We start from the raw sequence: 19,343 nt of genomic DNA on the forward strand, positions 1-19,343 counted from the left end.
GACATATTATTTTTCACTCTGCAAACCTATACGTAATTGAAACAGGATCCCTAAGGAATGAGAGTCAGCAATTACTCAACAAGCGCAAATTCCAGCTGAAAGTATTTGAGATAAGCTATATTTTTCTTGGCAGCTCTCAATAAACACGCTTAACAGACTCAGCCTGACGAACGCATTACTGACTACTTGTATTCTTTTGAATAAGACCAACGTTATCATTTTGAAGAAAATTGAAACAAGCATGTGAGTAATAATAACATAATAACATAAAAATGTTTGTTTTCCCTCCCCCAAAAAACTAAAACTCTAAGTTACAATTTTGAATAGTATGTTAAGTAATTTCAATGTATATCCATCTCTTTCAGCCCTTAATGAAGGCTAGATTTGATTAGCCAAAACGCGTTGGGCTTTTTACATATTTTAATTGCATAAACGGAATAAAATTGTGACTTCTTATCTCTTTGTTTTGTCATTCTGGGCACCTCCCTCCAACCGCTTCTCATTTTCCTTTAGCCAGTTACAAACAACTGAATTTTTCATTGTTTGAAGGTGGAGGGAAATGCGTTAGAGAAATATGAGTAGCAAAGTCATGGAACCATATCAATCACAGAGTGAATGACTGAGAAGCTAAAACTAAAATGAATTCAGGCTGCAGTTCTATGCACACTTACCTGGGAGTAAGTCCTATTGAACACAATGCAACTTCTAGATACATGAATTCAGGATTGTGTTCTTAGGGTGGAATTCCATGTGACACTAAGGCAATTGTACCATCAGCGCAAGGATTTCTGCTTGTGCAATGCAATCTTTTCCACGTCTCTTCCCCCCCTGCGCTTCCCCTAAATCTGTTCTAGGAGTTTCCCAACCCTCTGGAGCAGATTTTGGGAGGGTTCAGGATGTGCAGGTGGAGAGGAGGAGGGGAAGTCCCATTGCACAAATGAAAATCCTTGTACTGATGGGATGCGTTAGTAGAATACCACCCTTAGTCATATATGTTTTAAGTCTGGTGGCAACCTGATAATATTTCTCTCCCATTTTAGGATCCTTCATTGACCTTTATAAATTATTGTTGGGGCATCAAAGTGCCATGCACCTCACAGGGTTCAGTTTCAAACCGTGCAGGTGAAAATGGGTGATGTCATTGTGATGTCAGGTGATTGACAGATGGGAGACTGGATCCAGTTTCCCATCTATTATATAGTTGTTTTGTCATAAGCAGTTTTGTCATATATATCTATCCAGGCTTCTTAATGAAGCAGGAACTCTTTCAAGCATATGTTTCCTAATTGCACCTGACTGCCAGATAATCAAATGGACTTGCAGGTTAAGTGGACTTACACCCATCACAACAAAACGCTAACTCTGTTCCTATTATCCCTTGCATCGATTCTCTCTCTTATGTGCCTTACTAGCTGCAAGAATAATCTTTTGTGTCCCAAGAAATTAGAAATATAAATGCAAACATTCTGAGCACAAAAGACTGTGAGAGTCGCTGTGATTTGCCCCAAACAGAAGTGTGCAGAATTCAATACATTTGTCACTTTAGGTAGCTGTGGATCTTCATTAACTTGCTTTTCTCCATGTTAATGGCTCCTCAAGACGCTTCATAATAAGGCCTGTGTATATAGCCTGAACCTGACAAGGTTGAATTCCCCTTTTCTGCAGGGCCGGGGTGGCAAGGGAAGCATCTATGTGTGGGCCTCAGGTGATGGGGGAAGTTACGATGACTGTAACTGTGACGGCTATGCATCAAGCATGTGGACTATCTCCATCAATTCAGCTATTAATGATGGCCGAACAGCTTTATATGATGAAAGCTGCTCCTCAACCTTGGCCTCTACTTTTAGCAATGGAAGGAAGAGAAATCCTGAAGCTGGTGTGGTGAGTAAAGCAATCACTAATTTTAAGGTTGCCTTTTGTCGACATTATGGTGTTTTTCTTTCCAAGGAAGGAATGTTTCCATGAAAACCACTATTTCTCCGGACCAGAGAGATCTTGTTGAGTCTTCCCAACTAGTGTCAGCAGAGCTTGGAAAAGTTACTTTTTTGAACTACAACTCCCATCAGCCCGAGCCAGCATGGTGCTGGCTGGGGCTGATGGGAGTTGTAGTTCAAAAAAGTAACTTTTCCAAGCTCTGGTCTAATGACTAGAGCAGACAAACGGAAGCCCCCTGTGATATATTTGTCGCTGGGCTGTACCATTTCAGGCTGCAGGTGATGGGCTAAATGTCTGAACGCTGAACACTCTCCTCCTACATAAAATACTTCTTGCACATTCAAAACTAGCCTGTCAAAGAAAAGATTAGCCCAGAGCCATATTCCTCAGTGCTTGTTTTGAATGTGCAGGGAGTGGCAACGGACCTGATGTGGCGAAGAACTGAAACATTTACTTTAACCCCTGTGCTCTCATATGGTAATGCCCAGCAAGGGATAAGTGGGGCTTCTGTCATATGAGACTGCTCATGCTGGCTCCTATTCATATTTGTCAGCATTTTTTCCCAGTGATCAATTTTTACCCTAAATTTTTAGATGAGAATTTCCCAAGGTTAGATGGTTTGGGATCACTGATTTGGCCTTCTATGCCAGCCCTCATCAATTTTAACAACAGAAGAGGCTGCTGGATCAGGTCAGTGGCTCATCTAGTCTAACCAGATGCAAGTAGCACCTAAGCACAAGAGCAGTCTCCTGTCCTGTGGTTTCCAGCAATATTGCTTTCAACGGTGGAGGTAGAGCATAATCGTTCTATTCATCACTTACTGTCTGATGGCCTCCAGACCTACTCCAATCACTGCTTTATCTGCTGGCCCAGAACTCTATTTAAGTCTCTTCTCATTTGACCTCATCAGGTATCCTGACTTTAAGCGTTTAATGTTATAACTTTAAATCTTTTATTTTTGTTTGCTGCTTATGTTTACTGTTGGTAGGTTGATTTTATTGTGATATTCTGTATTTTAACCTTTTTGTACACTGCCCAGAGAGCCACTCGCTATGGGCGGTCTATAAATGAAACAAATAAATAATAAATAAATAAATAAATTTATAACTGAGGGTGTGGGTTTTTTTAACATATACATATTCCTTCAGGATTTCAAGGTGGTATATGACACCATCATTGTGTCTCCTTTTTATTTTCTTATGTGCAATACTGTACATTGCCTAAGATGCCAGTTGATGAAGTGGAACAATAATAATGAAAACAGAAATTACCAGACATTATATTTTTATGGAATTTGACTATGTGTAGCTATGAAACAGGGCATAATATGCTTATTTAATAACTGACTGAATTTTCATTTGTAGCTATATTTTTGCTCATGCTAGTGAAACTAAATGTATCAACTTTACCACAATAATAGCCTGTCACAGCATATTGCCAGATTAATATAATCTTTGGTAATTTTATAATAGTCCAGTAGCTGCTCACTATAATCAAGAGAAGAATCTCGACTAATCATGAAGGGTATAGAAGAAAGTGTCACTTTAAGTGCATGATCCAAAATGTGAAGTAAAAAAAATTAGGTGTGATGTCATAATTTATAAATCTGGCAGATTAGGAAATGGCTTACAAATAGTTGACAGTGGCTGTGGCTCAGTGTTCATTTACTATGAACCAAATAACACAGGAAGTACCACTTCTGTTTTTTAACAAAAAATTGAAAAGGATTATGAACGTTGGTAAATTGAAAAATTTAATTTTCAGAGTCCAGTGAGGATTGATTCTGCCTCATTTTTGGTATGATGCACTTCATATCAAGTAGTGACAATCCATTGTTTCCTTGTTTCAACACACAGCCAAACTTGCTCATCAGATGTTCACATATTTTTATTTATGTATATTTAACAAGATTTATATATGTTTAATAAAAAAACCTCTGCATCTTACATATAATGATGTAAAATATCCATAAGTAAATACCAATAAAATCAACAGACGTTAAAAACAAGAAGACATAATAAATATTTTCAAAAGCAAGTGGTGAATTCTGATTTGGAAACATATTGAAACAATTGCACAATGAGTTCATCATGTAGTGAAGGCAACTTTCATCAACTTTCGTCATTCAAAAAAAAAAAGTCTTCCCAGGGATCAGCCTTCAGTGATATCTCCATGGTAACTGTATAACTCAAAATGCTTGCATTAGACCTGTGTTGCTTTTATGATTATTACAAGACTGGTTCAGTACAGGAAATTGGCCAGAAAGTATACATTCTGGCCACATTTCGCTGAAATATAAACCATAGTTTAGCATGACATGAAGAAGCTACAGCACGCTTTGGGCTTACATGCTGCCCCTAACCTCTTCTCCAGTCCAGCTGCAAGGAGGAGTTTGAAAGCTTTTGCTTCCATTTTTGCTAAAACACAGCTTGTCATATCATCCAAACCATCAAACTGTGGTCTAGTGACTACGCTACAAAAAGATAGTCAATCTTCTGTGATGGTGGGCCAGTGCAAACAGAAAGCCCTGATATGCCAAGCAGCAGAATGTTCATAAGTCTAGCAGTTTACAAAATGGTAGGTTGGATCCAGAATTGGAACAGTATGGGAGATGTGACTGGGGCCTGCAGGGAGAAAAGGAAATCAGCAAAACTGGCCTCCCCTCCCCCTCCTCTAGTCACTACTGGGAGCCTCTGCTGGATCTCAGTCCCTTCCATGAACGGAAACAGCCCTTCCATTCACAGAAGGGACATCCTGGAGGCAACACAGTCTTTGAGAGTCTCTGTTATATGGCAAATAATCTCACTGAATTTTGAATAGCTAATGAATATACTTGGAATGAAGTTAATACTTACTGGTTAACTACATTTTGCTATTTTTAAAAAAATTATTGTTAACTGCCTGCTGCTGTTAATTATTTTTAGCTGCCACTGGCATTCTTCAGTCAATGAAAGGAACCATATATATTAAAGGAATCCCTGTTTTGAGGAACAGATATTCTCTTCCATTTTCATCAGCTTGTAGAAGAAGGGGATTTTTTCTATTTAATTTTTCTGTACTCTTGTTACAGGCAACAACAGATTTATATGGCAACTGCACGTTACGCCACTCTGGAACATCTGCAGCTGCACCAGAGGCAGCGGGAGTGTTTGCACTCGCGCTGGAGGCAAAGTGGGTGAAAACAGCCATCAATTATATCGTTATGAGTTTAAATAACTCTTATTTATGGCTCTAAACAAACCTCTTAAGCTTGTATGAGCCAAAATTCCATGTTACATTAAATTGCTTATTTTTGAATGCGTACTATTGATTTTACTAATGCAAACACCCTCAGCATCTTCCTAAAGATATTCTGATGATTTCTTTTTGCTGGCCACTTATGCATTGTCAAACCATAAGACACATTAAATTTGTATGTGCTGATTTAAATGTATAATGCAAATGTGAAAATAATTGCTATAGTTTAAATAGAAATATAATGCATCTCACCACAGTGATTGGGTGACCTTTGTGCCTGCCCATTCTGCTGTCCCACTCCCAACTGTTAATGGGTAATGTCAAGGCACCAGCACTCACTCTTTATGGGGCATACAGCTCTTCACATAGAGGACCATCCTCTAAAATAGGATGCATGGCCAGCCCAGCTCCCATTCAACTGAATTGTCCAGGGTATAAACTAAAGCTGGATCCCAACAATAGGGAGGTTCTGTGGTTTGCTGGTTCCCTGGTCTAGGAATTAGGGAGATGGCCTGTGCTGGATGGGGTAGCACTCCTCTTGAAGGAATAGGAACTTAGTTTGGGGGTACTCCTTGGTTCCCTACTGTCACTGGAGTTCCTTGTCAGTGATGAGGGGTGCTTATGTCCAGCTGCAGATGATTTGCCTGTTTCCTGGACCAGAATCACCTGACCTCAGTAACCCATGCACTGGTAACATCTTGGATAGATTACTTGTAATTCACTCTGTATGGAGTTGTCCTTGGTGTAGAATGCTATTGCCCAGGTATATACAAAAATTGCTCTGGTTTTATCACAGAGCAACCTTATCCCAGATATATTATGTACTATCTATGTATTATGATCATATAATTCTTCTATGTAAATTTTTAATCACCATTTCCCCCCAAATGGACCCAAAAGTACCTTTATTGGTACTTGAGAGGAAACCCAAAAGTAAAAACCCAAGAAGCTGAGTGGAAATCCAAAAGTACCTTTATTATGACAAGCTAAACGTTCACAAGGAAGTGAGTTTGATTTTGAGTTCGTCAAAATGCTTCACCAGGCTAAATGTTAAACAAAGACAAAACAATGAAAAGGGGAGGGGTGAGAGAAAACAATGTTGCTGAGCAAGATGAAGAAACCCTAGTCCCATTGTTGTTATGTGCCTTCAAGTCGATTACTTATGGCTACCCTATGAATCAGTGACCTCCAACAGCATCTGTCATGAACCACCCTGTTCAGATCTTGTAAGTTCAGGTCTGTGGCTTCCTTGATGGAATCAATCCATCTCTTGTTTGGCCTTCCTCTTTTTCTACCCTCTTCTGTTTTTCCCAGCATTATTGTCTTTTCTAATGAACCATGTCTTCTCATTATGTGTCCAAAATATGATAATCTCAGTTTCATCATTTTAGCTTCTAGTGATAGTTCTGATTTAGTTTGTTCTAACACCCAATTATTTGTCTTTATCACAGTCCATGGTATCCACAAACCTCTTCTCCAACATCACATTTCAAATGAGTTGATTTTTATCCACTTTTTTCACTGTCCAACTTTCACATCCATACATAGAGATGGGAAATACCATGGTTTGAATGATCCTGACTTTAGTGTTCAGTGATACATCTTTGCATTTGAGGACCTTTTCTAGTTCTCACACAGCTACCCTCCTAGCTTTCTTCTGGTTTCTTGATTATTGTCTCCATTTTGGTTAATGACTGTGCCAAGGTATTAATAATCCTTGACAAGTTGAAAGTTACATAACTCTTCTGTTGTCATTACTTTAGTCTTCTTGACTTTCAACTGTAGTCCTGCTTTTGTGCTTTCCTCTTTAACTGTCATCAGCATTTGTTTCAAATCATTACTGGTTTCTGCTAGTAGTATGATATTGTCTACATATCTTAAATTATTGATATTTTTCCCTCCAATTTTCACACCTCTACAGGCTGTAATAACCAGCAGCAATGTGGGTGGTTGGGGTGGAGCCACAGAGCCGTTTTCCTGACATCAGCATTACTGTTGATTATCTGGATGGGGCAGCAACAGGAGTATCAACACCACAATTAATTACTCCTGTTCCTACAACTGCACACTCTGCTGTTCTACAAGGTCAGGGCAATGTCAGTGTCTGACATGGCAGGATGGCTCTGCAGCTTTGCCCCACTGTACATGCAGCTGCTGGTAGTAAACTTGAAATGGAAGAGGAAGAGTGTTATGCAAGCTATGCTTGGTGCAAAGTGATGTGAGGTTGCAGCAAGACATACTGGGCTGCTCCCCTTTTAGGATATAAGAGCCAGCACCTATTCAGAGGTAGATCAGATGAAGAATTTTGATCAATTCAAAAGCTTGATCACCTCATTATTCCCTATTGGTTGATCCTAATAAACACATAATACTAGCGTTACTTTTGAAAAAAAAATCTTATGGGTCAGCACAGCTGTCTGAATTCTTGTATACAATTAAGAGAAAATAGTCTTTTCTGAAGTAGCCATTTCTCTCTTGCTCTCTTGCAGCCTGGATCTAACATGGAGAGACATGCAACATTTAACAGTGCTCACCTCCAAAAGGAATCAGCTTCATGATGAAGTTCACCAGTGGCGAAGAAATGGTGTCGGCCTAGAATTCAACCACTTGTTTGGCTATGGTGTCCTTGATGCTGGAGCAATGGTTAAGATGGCTAAAGACTGGAAGACTGTTCCAGAAAGGTTTCACTGTGTTGGTGGATCAATACAAGAGCCTCAGTAAGTGAAATATGTTCCAAAGTAGCCAGGGCATTGAGATCCCCAGTCCATTGTATAATAGATGATGGGTATTTATCTTTCCAAGCTTGAGGTATAAGTTTCTTAGTTACCATAAGGGCTCGCAAAATCCACTTTAGTTTAAAAATGCATGAACATATCTGCAAATATCAAGGTTTTACCAGTACAAAATTAATATGAATAACAACTTCAGACCAGAAAGAATATATCATTGGACAAGCCCATGCTTAACTAGCTTGCAGTCTACAGAAATACAAGATTACCTGAAATGTTGGTCTCAGAGAAAAATATTGTCCAAAGTGGTTCAGATGACACCTTTTACAGTGTTTGGGGGAATCGTGGGTAGTGTAGCAAGATTCTGAGTTGCAAAACAGTTTTCTTCAGGTATGAAACTTCAAGCAATTCCATGCCAGAAAAAGAGTTTTGTGCTGTATTATAGTGAAGGAGCTTCCCTGTCCTGAAATAGCAACTAATCTGTTCCCATAGGAAGGTAGCAGGGTACAATTGTGGATTCTGAAAGCAATGTATCATGGACCTTTTCCTCCATACTTATGCCAAAGCCTCAAAATGTAGATAACACTGTCAATGTTGGATAAACGGGGTAATCTGTAAGATCTTAACCTGGGATAATAGTCTAAACTGCCTACAAAAATATGTTTATTGGGAGAAATTAGCACTAAAATGTTGGAGAATTTTCATGAGGATTTTTTAAAATTGCAAATTACTGTCAGAATGTGAAGAACTGAATTCAAGCTTGGAAAAATGAGGAACTGAGAGAAGTGAAACTGACAGATCTTTCCATCCTTATCAGGGAGGGAGGGAGCGAGGGAGGGTGATACCAAGCAGCATCAGATTCAGTGCTAGTCCTACACAAAGCAGACCCACTGAAGTTGATAGAGATGAAAAGTCCATAAATTACAATGAGACTGTTCTGAGTAGGACTTAGTTGAATACAACTCAAGAAAACAATAGCTGTGAGCAGGTGTGGAAAATGCATGAAAAAGTAGACAATATGCTCCCCCCCCCGGATGTTTTCATCCTCTGTCCCACTTCACAAAATAGCACTCTTCATATTAAAAGTAGAACCTCTTGAAAATTTAGCATAACTCTAATTCTTACTATTGTAAACTTAAGGTCACATCTTTAGATAATATTACATACATGGAGATCATGAATGATATAGAATGCAGCCTGATAAATCAATTACATTTGGTTTGCCCAAATAAAACCTAACTAATGAGTTCTATAAAAATGAATTAAAGTAATACTAATCAAACTTTTGTGAACTGTAACAGCTTCATGCTAGAGTTGTATATCATTTTCATTTCCTATAAAGCGCAACCATTTTCAAATATAGCACCAAAATGGTAAATTGTAGCTGTTAGAGGCATAAATTGTCCATTATTAGGTTAGTATTTCAAATAACCCAATTAAAATTTAGCTGTTGCAGTCAATTAGCATTAATTGATTTGCTTGTTGACTCATTCTGCTTAGTGCATGAGGATAATCAGAAAATAATTTGACTGCCTAGCCTTTAATTGGAGACTTGGAGAACACAGAGCAAACAAAGCAACGGTGTAACATTCAAACTCTCTTGAAGTATTCTATAGTTATCACCAAACAGTATAATACATCAATGAAGAATTTAATGAGGTAGGCCCTGCAATCCAGTGGCCCCTGGAAGAGTCCCAGAGGCCATAAGATGCATCAGACCTCCCTCTCTCAGGTCATAGACAGAACACAGACCTCAGAGAAGGAGATCCAGGGTTACATCTCACCTTTCCACTGCTGCAGAAACATCTCTGCCATGAGTAGAGCTAGAAATGAGGTGTGCTGGGGTGGGTTAGGAGTGTGCCAGAAAACCAGGGATAAACTATGTCAGCTCTGGAGCAGGTGTACTTTATTCTGGGTAATTTTGGGAGGGGGAGGAGACTACCAGAAAAGGACAGAGGAGTGCAGGAGTGCTTCTCCACCCTGAGGTCCACCTAGCTGGTGAGAGCCTGGCAGAGCATAGGTTAAGGGGGATGAACTGTCTTTGATTCACCCCCCCTGCAAGCCTTACAATGCAATCCTGACCATGTCTACTTAGAAAGAAGTCATACCAAATTCAATGGGGCTTTCTCCCATCCAGTGGCAGCTGATGGCTCCATGTCAGTGGGGCAGTGGGATCTGCTTCAGGTTTTAGTCTGAACATTCAAGGAGTTGTCAACTTGGACAACCCCTTGAACGTTCAGACAAAAACACAGAGTGGATTTCACCACCCCACTGACATGGAGCCACCAGCCGACACTGCTCCCAGATTGATTGCAGCCTTAGTGACTGAATTTGTCACATTTCACTGGAATGTTGTGAACCATGCCCCATGGGCCATTGGCCCCAGTCCAGCACTAGTCACTGACAACAGCTGATACAGAACAACTGCTAAGCCACCCTGAGTAGTGCATACACATTATTTATTTATTTATTTATTTATTAAATAATAATAATAATAATAATAAAATTTTATTTGTGAGTCACGTATCTGGCTGAATTAATGGCCACTCTACATACAATGACACAATAAATACAATATATCAATCAAAAACATTCAGTAATTAGTTTAAAACCAGCCTTCCAATTAATAACATCTTAAAACTAATCCATCCCAAAAACCCTGTAGGCCTGCCTGAATAGCCAGGTCTTCAAGGCCCGGCGGAAACCCATCAGGGAGGGGGCATGTCGAAGGTCAAAAGGACCTTCCTGGGATATAGGGGCTGTGATAAAGTCTCTACTTAAAAGGCTTGTTGAAAGAGAAAGGTCTTCAGTAGGCACTGAAAGGATAACAGAGATGGTGTCTGTCTAATATTTAAGGGGAGGGAGTTCTACGGTATCAGTGCTACAACTAGAAGGCCAGAACAGAGGGATTTTTATATAAATAAAATAAATGAAATAATGTTGCTAACACCAACATTCTTATTTACCTGGCTCAAAATACATACTACTCCAGGTTGTAATGCTTTTCTGTATTATAGATTGAGTGCCATAATAATCCCAAGATTTCTTATCCATCTCAAAAAGCAAACTGAGCTTCTGGGCATGCACAGCTTTATTTGCCTGAATGGGCCAGCCTTCACTGTCCAGAGCCACACACACACACACTCCTAGATTAGGGTGAAGGGCCACAATATTCAGTTCTTCAATAGCTTCAGTGACTTCACATGAACAAGAGGATTGCCTGCTGAGACACCTAGTGTAGTCCTTAGGTACATATGAGATGCCTTTTAATATTTTCTTTTTAGTCTCCATCATATCTGAAACATAAGCAAAAAATTATGAATGCAAATGGGCATGTTTTCTATCTGACAATGCTCATCCAGTATGCAGACATGACTGCTTCATGCGAAACACAGCCCTTTCCTCCTCTTTTAAAGTAATGACGTATCAAAAGACAAATTCAAGTAAATATTAAAGAGTTCTACACGACTATACCTGACAATGAAAATATATAGAATGTGCACATTTTTGCAAGATCCTCCATGGCGCAGAGTGGTAAGCGGTGGTTACACAGCCGAAGCTCTGCTCACGGCCAGAGTTCGATTCCAACGGAAGGAGGAAGTTGAATCTCCGGTAAAAGGGGTCGAGGTCCACTCAGCCTTCCATCCATCCGTGGTCGGTAAAATGAGTACCCAGCATATGCTGGGGAGTAAAGTAAGGCCAGGGAAGGAACTGGCAATCCCACCCCATATATATGGTGTGCCTAGTAAACATCGCAAGACGTCACCATAAGAGTTGGAAACGACTTGCACTACAAGTGCGGGGACACATTTACCTTTACCTTTACCTTACACATTTTTGCAAGGAATTTCTCATCATATAATGCATTTTGTATGTTATTTTCACACATATATTCATTTTTATGCACACTTTCCCCTGACATATGCATCTTTGTAAACACTGTTTGGCTGATGAACTGCATTGCAAAATTCAAATAAGTGCAAATTTTGAAAAATGGCTCTGTTTCAGTTCTCACATTTTGAAAAGTGCAAGTTTGATATGTTCGGCTTGAAACGCAAACTGAATTGAATTTCTCACCCAGCCCTACTGTGTGATTACATCTCTGAGAACAAAACAAACAAACAAAACAACTGTTGTCTTCACCCACAATGGCAACAAGGCCGACACTTCCTGGCTTACCGGGGAGTAAGTCCCATTGCACCTAATGGAGCTTACTTCTGAGTAGACATGTATTGGATTGCAGCCTTAATAAGTTGCAATAGTTAAATAAATAAATAAATCTGTATTGATTATTTCAGTGCAGAACCTGCAGTTAGGGATGAATGAAATGGTCTCACTCCAGTTCCTGTATCTTGCAGACAAGTAGACTGACAAGTTCATCCCATTTTAAAATCTTAAATAGTGGCACACTTGCAAACATTTAAATTAATTATATAAGAAGTGACAAGGTAGTCTGGGGCATTCTCTGCTTCTTTTTCTTACATAAACCCATTTTTAGCTGTGTGTTCAAAACATTTGTGTAAAAAGCCCCAGGAAGCAGCAGTACATCATGGCATGACATCCTTCCTGGGTAGCTGTACAGGGAAAAAGATGTCTTTGCCCATGTCCCTATAGGGCAGCCATCTTGTTTCCATACAATAACCTTGGTAGTCTTACAGCCGCATCTTCCTAGGTGCCTCAGACAGTTGGAAATGCTTTTAAAGCAACAGCTGGAAGAAGCAGAGAAGTCTTTGGGCCACCTTCTTGAAAAATATATATTTTAGAGCAGACCGTTCCTGAAAAGGTCTGTATTAGACATGCAATTTAAACCATGTGTCTACCTTCCATGATCCATGAGTTGCAGATAGGGGAGGTTCCTCCCAACATCCATACTTGCACCTCAGTCCTGCTCTACTTCTGTATAATTGTGCATGACTAATTGAAGCAGAAGGTGGATTGAGGTACACCAAATGCCACTTCAATCCATATTTTCCCCATCATTGACAAGGAAGTGACAGCCTTATTTGTGTTTCCCCTTCCTCAAGTGTTCACACTCAGAATTAGTTGTGTCCTAGTACAAAAATCATGGAAAGGTGAGTGCCTTTCCTGGGGTGTTTGAAAATGTGGGCCTTAGTTTGGCTTAACACGTTTTTTCAAGCATAATTATGCCCTCAGCATCCAAAATGTTTTAACTTTCCTCATTTGTTTTCTTGTGGATTGTGTGTATATATACATTTATTTAAAATGACATTGTCTTTATTTCACAGGCTATCTGAGGTTGTTGCAGGAAGTGTTTTCTCTACAGTGAGCTTGCAGATGTACACGATGCATTGTTTTGCCACACAACATTGGCAATTGATAGGGACAGGCCAGGAAGCCATATATAGCTTATATGGGTGTAACAAGAAAGGATCAGCAGTTATACAGTGTTGCCCTTATTATCTGAGCAAACAAATGAGTACTGGATAATTAACACTAAATGAGAAGATTAGCAGGTGTGTGGTCTTCTAATGGACTCACAGTGATTGCCTGCATATCCAAGCTATTTAAAGTACTGACTGTCAGCAAGACAGGCTGTATTATTTACTTCCAGAGCTTGAGTACTTTCCGAAGCAAGGCTGGGAAAGGGGATGGCAGCTCCCTTTGGGGGCACGTGAGACAGAGAGAACCAACAGCAAAAGCATGACATCCCCAGCCCCCTGGAGTCAGGGATGCTGCTTACTTCTTGAATGCCATGGTTGTTCCAGTTCTGATTTCATTAGCTGGCTGACTCACATCTTGGTGGCTGAGAGCTCAGGAGGTTTGAGCAATGATGGCACATACAGACTTTTGGATACCATGGTTTTCTGGCTTTCTTCCATGTGCACCCAGAAAGGGTTCCTGTTTCCCTCCTGCTATAGTATCTTGCCTTGTTTTAGACACTGGCAAACTTTGCTATGGGTAGGCTTTGAGGGTAAGCTCTGTTGCTGATGGGTTAGGGCAGGGGTTCCCAAACTGTGCTCATGGACCGCCAATGTTCTGCCAGCTTCATTCAGGTGGTCCACAGCATGTCTGCATTAAATAGTCCTATTTATTTTTAATTGTCTTTTTATTGCTATTTTTATTTCTTATATTGAATGTTATTCTATAGAATGCAAATTGTAATACAATAAAATCCTACATAAGAAATAAAAGAAGCATTTAAAAAGACAATTAAAATCATACAGCAACTAACACTGTGTGTTACAATTGCTAAACAACAGGCAGAAAAATCACTAAGTGGAACCATTGGATTAGAGTGAGTGAGAAGTGTGAACAGCCTTATTCCACATGTAGTCATAGACACAACCATTGTCCCTTCTCCCCCTCTTTTTTACATTGTATGTTTAGTGCAGCCTTTGCCAACCTGGTGCCCTCCATATGTTTTGGTCTACAAAACAAGTGGCTAGGGCTGATGGGAGTTGTAGTTCAAAGCATCTGGAAGACACTAGACTAGAAAAGGTTGCTTTAGCATACGTGCCTCTTACACCACACTAGAAACCCAGTTTGTCCAAGAAACACACACTGAAACTGGGAACTTCCATTTTACAATGGAGGGTATGAGCCTGTTCATGTCTTGAAATCTTTCAAAGAGATCCTTCTCTTAGACCTCCAGTATCTGATGCACATTTGGGCAGAGATGTTAGAGAGGACCTTCTCAGTGGCTCACCCCACACTGTGGACTTCCCTTCTTCAGGCCTTAGTCCTGTAAAGCTGACTTGAACAATTTATGGCTCATCTTAACATGTTTTAATGTGGCCTCTTTTGTATTTTTTTGTTGTTTGATTTGATCTGATAAAATCCTGTTTTATTGCATTTTTTTTGTTAGTGACCTTGGGCACTATGCGTAGAAAGGATAATTAAAAATTCCTACAAGATGTATTAAAAAATGAGAAATAGGTTGGGCTTGGAGAAGGCAAATGCCAAAATTCATGGCCTTACAACTACAAAGTCCTGCCCCTCTGAGCATTCTTACCCCCAATCAGGCCAGTGAAACCATCCCACAATCATACCTAGACTTCAATCCATGGTGTTAGGTCAGACTACTGGGCTCTCACTTATTCCAGAGATCACATACATGCAAAGTTTCAGAGGGATTGTGAATCAAGAGTAGGAATCATGATGAAATTAAGGGCTGGCAAGAGCCATGCCCCAGTTTGGGAGGGGGAAGTATCTTTCCCTTTGTCACATAACCTCATCTGTTTTGTAGTCTTCAGAACCAACATTTAGCTGCTAGCTATACAGAAATGTATCACTATAAAGTAATAATGATCTTGTTACAATACTTTCTGTATTCATGTCCAGAGTATATATACTCTGGCAAATAAATGTGTGTTACAAAAAACAATGCATTCAAACTTTTTTCTTTTGTAAACCCCAGGAAAATACCTTCTAGTGGCAAGTTGGTTCTGACTCTTACAACTGATGCTTGTGAGGGGAAGGAGAATTTTGTCCGCTACCTTGAACATGTGCAGGCAGTTATAACAGTGAACTCGACCAGGAGAGGAGACTTAAATATCAACATGACATCACCGATGGGGACGAAATCCATTTTGCTAAGTCGGCGTCCAAGAGATGATGATTCCAAGGTGGGCTTTGACAAATGGCCTTTCATGACAACACATTCTTGGGGAGAAGACCCCAGAGGTACTTGGGTTGTTGAAGTTGGGTTTGTCGGTCTCCTGCCTCAGAAGGGAGTTCTCAAGGAATGGACATTAATGCTACATGGGACTCAAAGTGCACCCTACATAGACCAAATAGTTAAAGATTACCAGTCTAAATTGGCCATGTCCAAGAAGGAGGAATTGGAAGAAGAATTAGATGAAGCTATAGAGAGAAGTCTGAAGAGTATATTGAACAAGAACTAGCACTGCTTTGCATGTCAGACACCCTCCTCACCCCCATTTCCTTTCCTAAACATTAGGCATACTCCTGTTATGCCTCTAGATCATTATCCTAAATTTCTGATATTTTCCCAGTTGTCTACATTGTCTAATTTAATTACAGTGGAAACTTTTGAATTCTGAGCCACAAATATATTATTATTATTATTATTACCTACCAACTACTGCGTAAGGGTGTGTGTATGACTGTAACTAAACTTTGTTTGCGGGTATTTTTTGGTGGACTTTTTTTTTAAATGTCATTTGAAAGGTAACCAACCAACTATGTAGTGACCACATTCCTCTTTCTGTTTTTGCAGAGAACATATAACACCATTTTATTTATGCCTATGAGCTGTTCAAACTGGCAATGCCAACTTGCTGAAATACTATCATAGCAGTTGCAAGTGTGGCAAAAAGAAAATCAGAAGTCACACGGACAAACTATGTGCTGCATGCTTACATTTACCACTTTTCTTCTGAAGAAAGAACAAGTATGGGACTCTGATCTGGATAGAGGGCCCACAGCTATTTTCTGCCTCCAAACCATTTGCTTCCAAAGGTGCTGTTTGCCGTAAACAACACCTTTGGGGGCAAACAGCAGCTTGGGTGGGGATGATTTTCAGCGGAAAACAAGTGCAGCCCCCCTTTTCAGATTGGGGCCCCATGGCTGCTTTCCCCCCCCCATAAAATAGTGGGTAGTTTAAGCACACTTTTTAAAAAGTGTGAATACCATAACATGTAGTTTGAGCCTGATATGTGTTCAAAATACAGATTTGTAATTGAAGGATGTTACAGAGCACTGGCACAATCTTATGCTTTTTCCACGAGCCTGGCCCCTGTAACCAGTTTCCTAAAATTAAGCCCCAGTGGATTCAATGGGACTTAACTTTTGAGTAGACACATATAGGATTGCACTAGGAATAAATGTATGGAAACTGAGGATAAGGCCAGACTTCTAGTAAGTTTCCTAACCCTAATCCCTTCCCAGATCCTTTCATATATTTTAGCAACGTCAGCTGGAGAAATTCAATGATCTTTAATCAACCAGGGGTGGTGGTTGTATTACCATAAAACATAAGTGCCTCCCCTTGCTTCATCATAGCTCTTTTTGATAGATCAGCTTGTGCAAAAGATTGCCAATCTATGTAATACAAATCAATGCCTTTAAGAATAGCCTTTTGAGTCATTTCCTAGAAATGAGGGAAGCATGTGCAATAAGAGAGGCTGCAATCCTTGAACAACTGTCTCAAGAACAACCATGTTGGTTTAAGTGGGAGGGTGGAGAGAGAAGGCTCTGCAGCAAATTGTTATCAGATTAAAACTTCTGTGTAACTATTCTGAAGTTGAGGAACAGTGATGGGCAAGGCTGTTTAGTTCTTCATCTCTAGCATTATGGTAGAGTGGAATGAAACCATCCCACTCTGCAAAAACTCCAGGATGGAGTGTGGAAGTCAGAATGGCTTCTGCAATTAGGTGTAAATGTGCTCTGATGCAGAGAAGGTTGTGTTGAGCTACTCCCTTCCTCCATTTGTACTGGGCTATGGCACTACCAGGGAGAGTCCCTGGACATTGCTAGGGTTCTGTAGGGCAGTGCAGATGCACCAAGGAAGCACAACCCCTCACTGTGACCTTGGAGACAGGAGGTGGAGGGTCTAACACAGCGAGATAGTCTGTGCTGCACCCTTCCTCCCATCCTCATGGCTTTTGGGATACCAAGAAGTGGTGTTTTAACTGCCACCTTGTTGCTTCTGTATTGGGCTGTGGATCCCTAGCAGCACCCAATTCCTGGAGTTCTACATTCTAGGAATTATCTTCAAAGAGGTCAAGGCTTTATTTGAAAAGTTGACACTGAAAAAATGTATTGAAGTCATCTGATTCTAAAAGCACAATGGGGCGCGGAGGTAAGAGGAAGTGTCAAATAATCTGTACCATATTTCATAAAAATCTGTGTGCTGGGAATGACAGTCCAGCTATCTCTGCCCTTTCCCAAGGTCTCAGAATCTCCTTTACCGACAGCAGTATTTGCAAAGAGGAAGATATGACTGTTAACAGTTCCATTACGAGCCCAGATTTTCTAAAGCTGCTGTTGAAAATGTGCAATGTGGAAAACACAGCCAAAGAAGTTGCAGTACAACAAAGCAATTTAAAATTCTAATATATTCATTCATTCATTCAGTACATTTCTATCCTGCCCTTCCTCCCTAAGGAGCAATGCAATAAAAGAGCAAAATAATATAAAATATTTTAAACCAGTCAAATATCATCACAGCTAAAAGGTTGCCAGGAACAGTATATTTCAGACATCAAATGCCTGAGTGGACAGGAAGGTTTTTAAATTCTGCCTGAATGTTAATAATGAAAGACACAAACATACTTCACCGATAAAGAGTTTGGCTGGTTCTCATTACATCATGGTCATGGTGATGGTGTATCTTTTATGTTTTGATTGGGATATATGGGGAAACTTATTAATATAAGATAATTGGGGTATTGTCTAGCCAAAGTTGAGCTCTTTCAGATCCTATTAATTAAAATGGAAAAAGTTACACATATGCTTAAATATCTCCCATTTATACAAAGAGGACTTGAAAGTTCAAACTTTTGGCTGCAACATGAGTTTGGAATTAAAATACCCCATTATGCAGTTGCTTACATATGTGTTTGTAGTTTATATGATCATGCCTTGATGAGCTACATTAAGGAAATGACCTTAATGTAGTGCTAAAATCTCTGGCAAGTTATGTATTTTTTTTATTTAAATGATTTGACTTGCTCAAACTAATAATTTCAGAGATGCCAGAGACAGGACTTTCAGCCATCATATGCCCAGGTAAACAGGAATGTTTTAAAATTCTCCTACAATTGGTAGTAAGTTAAATACATATGTAGCCACACTAATTGGTATGCAAACAGCCAAAAGTTTGAATATGTAACTTACCAGGTGGCAAATTTCTATCTCATCCATCCCTCGACTCAGCTGTCCCAGGCACTACGATCAGCAGGGGAGGCCCTTTTGGTAATGATGCCACTGGAGGCTACCCGGTTGGCATTACCCATAACAGGGCCTTCACGGTGGTGGATACCTATTTGTGGGATGCATTCCCTAATGGAGTGTGTCAGTCTCCCTTATTATTAACTTTTAGGAGAAATTTAAAAACTTTTCTGTTTATCTAGGCATTTGATGTCTGAAAGATCTGTCGCTGGACAACTGGAAATTATTTGTTTTGAGTGGTTGCTTTTAGGAGACTGTTTTTAACTGTTTCTAGAAGTTTTAATTGCATTGTTTTAGAATTTGCATGTTTGCTGCCCTGGCCTTCTGTGGAAGAAAAGCAGCATATACAATTAATTAATTAATTGGGTTGTTTTCAGTGGAATCATCCCATTCATGCAAGGACTTCCATTTGTGCAATGGAACTTCCCCCCTCTCTACTCTCCCTGCACCCCATCTGCTCGGGGGGGATCCAGAACAGATTGGGGGGCTGGGAGAGGAGAGGGAGGGGAAGTTCCAATTCACAAATGGAAGTCCTTGCATGAATGGGATGATTCTGTTGGATACAAC

The 19,343-nt window shown here is 40.0% G+C and overlaps 1 protein-coding gene across 2 annotated transcripts in view; it reads left to right on the plus strand.

The window, feature by feature from the left end:
* The window catches only part of PCSK2 (proprotein convertase subtilisin/kexin type 2), a 199,192-nt gene extending 179,955 nt beyond the window's left edge, over window positions 1–19,237 (plus strand). Inside the window, exons 9-12 of one of the 2 annotated variants that reach the window (XM_061622607.1) lie at window positions 1,666–1,881; window positions 5,006–5,106; window positions 7,662–7,889; window positions 15,280–19,237. In XM_061622607.1, the coding sequence (XP_061478591.1) occupies window positions 1,666–1,881; window positions 5,006–5,106; window positions 7,662–7,889; window positions 15,280–15,766 (1,032 nt within the window). In that variant the 3' untranslated portion in view covers window positions 15,767–19,237. The remainder of the gene's footprint in view (window positions 1–1,665; window positions 1,882–5,005; window positions 5,107–7,661; window positions 7,890–15,279) is intronic. The other variant, XM_061622608.1, reaches the window with a different exon arrangement.
* Window positions 19,238–19,343: the final 106 nt, after the last annotated feature.

Source organism: Rhineura floridana, chromosome 4, assembly GCF_030035675.1.
Source record: "Rhineura floridana isolate rRhiFlo1 chromosome 4, rRhiFlo1.hap2, whole genome shotgun sequence".
Lineage (NCBI taxonomy): Eukaryota > Metazoa > Chordata > Lepidosauria > Squamata > Rhineuridae > Rhineura > Rhineura floridana.